Source organism: Sinocyclocheilus anshuiensis, unplaced genomic scaffold (genome assembly GCF_001515605.1).
Source record: "Sinocyclocheilus anshuiensis isolate Anshui unplaced genomic scaffold, SAMN03320099.WGS_v1.1 scaffold5024, whole genome shotgun sequence".
NCBI lineage: Eukaryota > Metazoa > Chordata > Actinopteri > Cypriniformes > Cyprinidae > Sinocyclocheilus > Sinocyclocheilus anshuiensis.
The window spans coordinates 9,986-15,111 of NW_015536827.1; the positions used below are offsets into that span (position 1 = coordinate 9,986).

General features: G+C 37.6%; 1 protein-coding gene across 1 annotated transcript; it reads left to right on the forward strand.

The window, feature by feature from the left end:
- The first annotated feature begins 78 nt into the window (after positions 1-78).
- LOC107657037 (nuclear factor of activated T-cells, cytoplasmic 4-like) lies at positions 79-4,412 on the forward strand. Its single transcript, XM_016445031.1, has 4 exons — positions 79-117; positions 2,906-3,412; positions 3,533-3,708; positions 4,238-4,412. The coding sequence occupies exons 1-4, from the start codon at positions 79-81 to the stop codon at positions 4,410-4,412; spliced, it is 897 nt and encodes a 298-aa protein (XP_016300517.1).
- The last annotated feature ends 714 nt before the right edge of the window (positions 4,413-5,126 follow it).

Genomic DNA, 5,126 nt, shown 5'->3' on the forward strand with positions numbered 1-5,126 from the left:
CACACTGAAGGTGTTCCCCATAGCGACCCTTAGAGGACGCAGTTCGAAGTTCCCTTGAAAGGGAACCTTACCTCAAACATGTATGTGTTGCTTTGGAATTGGCCTGGTATTGGCTGTGTAATATTATCGTACAGATGGAAAAATCTCTTAGACATAATTGATAAAGTACAGCAGACATCAACTGACCTTCAGAAAAAAGCAGCACTTACAGTGGTCCAAACTGTTGTGAAAAATCATTAAAAACATCTTTCCTAAAAAATTAAAAAAAAAAAGACAATGACAACCATTACCATCTGGATTAAAGGAAAATAAAAGCATAGACAAGTAAACAGTAATAAAAATGAACAATTTGAGCAAGCAACAGGACCAGTAAATACAACAGAACAAAGATACAAATTGGCTTAACATACATGTTTTTCTTCAACAGGGAGTTTTGTTTTATATATATTGTGAATATCTAAACGAAATAAAAATTGAAAATTGTCACCTGCTATCACCCATGAGAAAAAAACGAATTGCCCCTTTAAACTTCAAATCTGTTCATGCCACCTTTAGCAGCAAGAACTGCAAACAAACTTTTCTGAAAACTACAGATCAGTCTTTTACAGGACAGTGGTGGATATATATATTATTTTTTTTAGCTGGTGAAAATACTAGTGTTCTAATAATTTTGGCCACCACTGTATATACACACGTGTGTGTGTTTGCTGTATACATGAATGATCCTGAATTATTGATCTTGCCTTTCATTTGCATCTGGAAGAGAATTTCGTTGCATTTTATCTAGACTACATATTTGCTGCGCTTGCATCATAGGAGAAAAAATGTAAGAAGTTTGAATCCATGCTTGACAAGCTCCTGTCTCAACATCTCCATAGGCCTCTGCCTTTGAGGCTGGTGGTGTTGTTATGGATCACCATGTCAACAATGCTCCTGTTCCATTCAAAATAATCTTGATTGTCCACCTGAATGATCTCAAATTTAAATTCGGAAAAATGTTTGGACATTTACAGTCAATAACAGAAGTTGCCCCAGAAGGACTAAAAATCTGTACTATCAACAATCATAGTAAATCTCTTCTCCCTTTCCTTCTTTTCTCACATCCTCCTCTCTGCTCACCTCTTTCTACCTGTTACACTCTTCATCTTCTCTCTCATTACACCCCTTTCTCTACCCACTCCACCACCTTATAGACTTACACCTCTTTCTTTACCCCCCCCCTTCATTTATTTTATTTTTACTTTATTTTTTTATTTTTTTGCATATTCGTTCTTGCTCTTTGTATACTTTCCCTTTTATTATTACTCTGAAGCAATTGTGATAAATGTGTAAACAATTAGGAAAACTGCATTTCCTGCGTTGTGTGTATAATTATCCGAATAGTTATCAGTTTAGGGCCAATCGAAAATATACCATGTTCATTTGATAGAATGACAAATTACAGAGTTTTGTTTGTTGTGTTTGGACAAATGGTACATAAAAGTTTGTGATTTGTGTAAAAGTATTGGTTGGTTGTATTAACTATTGTGAAAACATTTCAGAGTTTTGAGAAAATTATTTGCATGATTTGTAATGTGTATGAATGAATGAAACCGTTCAATCTGTTTAGGACAATTACAAAGTATTCAGATCACTGTGTTAACTGTTTTGAGAACAGTGACCTGAGTTTGGAGAAATGTGTCAAATCAGTTGAGAAAAACTGTAAATCCAGAGGTCTGGTTTTAATTTCAGGAGTTCGTTTTTGTTGCCCAGTAATGTTTATTGTGAACAGAATCGGTTGCCATGAGCTGTTGTGCATATTTTGTTTTGGCACATAAGGGCTGCAAATAAATGTTAGAGTTCAATTAAATTTAAGTATCCTTTAGCATTTAAAGTCAACCAAAATCAAACCAAAAGCGACCATATTTATTTAATACGTGTTTTTGGCCATATAGTGCATCATTCACCTGTAAATTATTCCAAAGAAAAACATGATTGTCTTTGTAATCTCATTGTAAAGGCTGAGATCAAGTCCTTTCTCTTTGAATGTCTTGTTTCACTCAAAAATACAGAAGTAAACAGGGTCTCCAATAGAGTGTGGAATCATTAAAAAATATAATGACTTTCTATGGAAAAAGTATTTGGAAAAAAGAAATGCAAGTCCATTGCCAAGTGATATGAAAAGTTACAATTATTCTTTTTTATTTATTAAAATAATGAGTACATTTAAAACAGTTATTGCAAAAGATGTGTGACGTTTTTTTATTGATGTTCACGTTTTAGAGACAGCATAAATGCAATCCCATAATCACGAATATTTATTAATAAAATTAAAAATGTCATAATGGCATGTGAGCGAGTTAATCTTCTCAATTCTATATAAACTTGCACTTCTGAGAAGAAAAATCTGATTCTTAACTAATATTACACTACACATTGTCAAATGAACAATATTGTTAACTAAAACATTAGAATTAAAAATAAAAGCTAATTCAAAATATTAATAAATTCTATATTATTAGATAAATAAATAACACTGCATATGAATCACCAGTCAGTAACTATACTGATTTAAAATTTACAGATAGTTGTAAGATTTATATGTTTGATTTACTAAAAATAACCGATTCATAAGAATCATATCGTCAGCATTCAGATTACACTGGTTGTGTTGCTTTTTTTTGATTCACTAAAACAACTGACCAACGGACTGACGAGTTTCGTTCAGCTGTCAGACTACAATGATTGTGCTGTATGTTTTTGATTCGCTAAAAAGAACTCTGACAAGAATCTTTCATTCATAAAAACACTGCTGTGTGTTTCAGTCATGCTGTAGATTCATTAGTTATGTTGCAGTGCTGCTGTGCACAATTATTTTATTTTTTAGCCCACAGTGATATCACACCCTCTTCTTTTTCTGTTTTAGGTATCAGAGTCTAGAGTGCTTGAGTGCCCCAGCATCCAGATCACCACTATCTCCCCTGAAGAGGACTCAGGTCCAGCAGGGGGAAGTTACTGGGATGGCGGGGGTGGCTGGGACAGGGAGCGCCTATACCTGCCCCTGCTGGATTCTTACCGTGACGTCATGACAGGGGCAGGTTCCCTCAGTCCCAGCCCCAGCCCTGCTTCCAGTTCCTCATCTCGTGGATGGCTGAGTCCAGCTTCCAGCTGTGATTCTCTCCTGGTGGAGGAAGACGAGCTCAATGAAGCTGCTGCCCACTTCTGCCTATCGCCCTCCTCGCGTCCCACGTCTCCTGGGGGCAAAAAGCGCAGGAACTCCCCACTGGCCTCCCCCAGCACCTCCCGCAGAAGCAGCTACTCTGAGGATCTCTCCTCCCTCCCGGACATGGGAGAAACCTCGGCTCAGTCTCAGGCTCCAGCAAGCTGTGAGCTCAACATCCCACAGAAGACCAGGAAGACCTCTCTGGAACAGGTGATCCTTTTGAAATATGGCTGTTAAACTCACTGACAGTCCATTCTTGGTAATCAAATGAAGAATTCATTCATATTCTGTCATATGACCATCTTGTGTTTATGGGTGTGCACAATCCAGATGTCATCAAGAGACATCGAACCAGAGCTGACCCCCATTCAGACCTCTCCCTGCCCCCTCCCAGAGGTTGCTCAGCTGAGAAGGGAGCCCCCCACAATAGGGATGGACTACCTGTCTGTGCCTCCTGCTCTGGGCTGGGGCAGAACCAGGGCCAGCGCTCACAGTCCTCTCTTTAGGTTTATGCACAACTTCTTGCATACTGTGAATTATGCACTGAATACTACATGAAAACAGAATGTGCAAAAGAATGCAAAAATTTCAAGAGCAATATGATATATTGTCACATGACCTCCCTCACGTTATCACATTACATTTTAAATTAATAAAATAAAATAAAAATGTATTAATTTAAACTTTAAATATATGTAAGCTTGAAATTTATTATGTGTGTGTATATATACATATATATTATATAAACTCATTTACTGATTATTTGGTAAGACTGTCAAGTCTTTTTACAGAAAACAACCATTTTTATTTCCACGATGATACATATACTCCATTTTCTGAATTTAACATGCAGTATTCTGAGGTCATCATGTGATAATGTGATAGCATACTACAGTTTGAAACAGTAATCATGGAATGAAGCATGCTGTTTTGCACACTAAACTATTTTAGGTTTAGATTCTGATAGAAATCAGAATAATGTTGATCTTTGACTTCAAACCTCACATTGTCTCTGCTTCCTTAATCCTGCTCCAGATCTAATGCACTGCCGCCACTTGACTGGCCGCTGCCTTCACAGTTTGACCAGTATGAACTGCGCATAGAGGTACAGCCCAGACCACACCATCGCGCTCATTATGAAACTGAAGGAAGTCGAGGAGCGGTAAAGGCATCACCTGGAGGCCATCCAGTAGTGAAGGTGACGCTATAATGTACAATCCTGTACAGTAGGTGCTGTTACTTCGTAATTGTGCGACTTTCTGTATTACTTTCTTAAATTACTGATTTGCAGTAAAAGAAACAATAAATTAATAAATATGTCAAATAAATAAATCAATACAAAAGGCATGACCTCTGTGGAATTTCACATATTTGAAAACAGCCACTATTTAAAAAGAGAAATGAGAAAACACTGAAATTACTTAAAGGGGTCATATGATGCGATTTAAATTTTTCCTTTCTCTTTGAAGTGTTACAAGCTGTTGGTGCATAAAGAAGATCTATAAAGTTGCAGCCCGGGGTCGTCACATGTGGTTGCCGCAAGACTGCCGGCCGCCGGCCGCTCTAGCCCGCTGTGTGTTTCGTTGTGAAAGCGAAACTACTTTGTTTGGTCTTCCAAAAGAGGACACGACTAGAAATCAGTGGTTAAGTTGTATTTACAACACTGTTCCAGAACAGTTCAACACAAATATTCAGATGTGTGCAGCACATTTTATAGAGGACTGTTTCCTGATCCTGGTAGAGTAGACTACAATGCCGGCTGTTCTGACTCATAGCCTGTAAGTAAGTTTTTTTATATTTAAAGGATTTGCCACTGACGATTCAAATGCGAGTTTTGAGCAGTGTAGAGTAGGGCTTGTTGTTTGTAATTTTTCCGATCACAAATGCAGACATGGTTTTATGTTTACGCAGCGCGATGCAACGC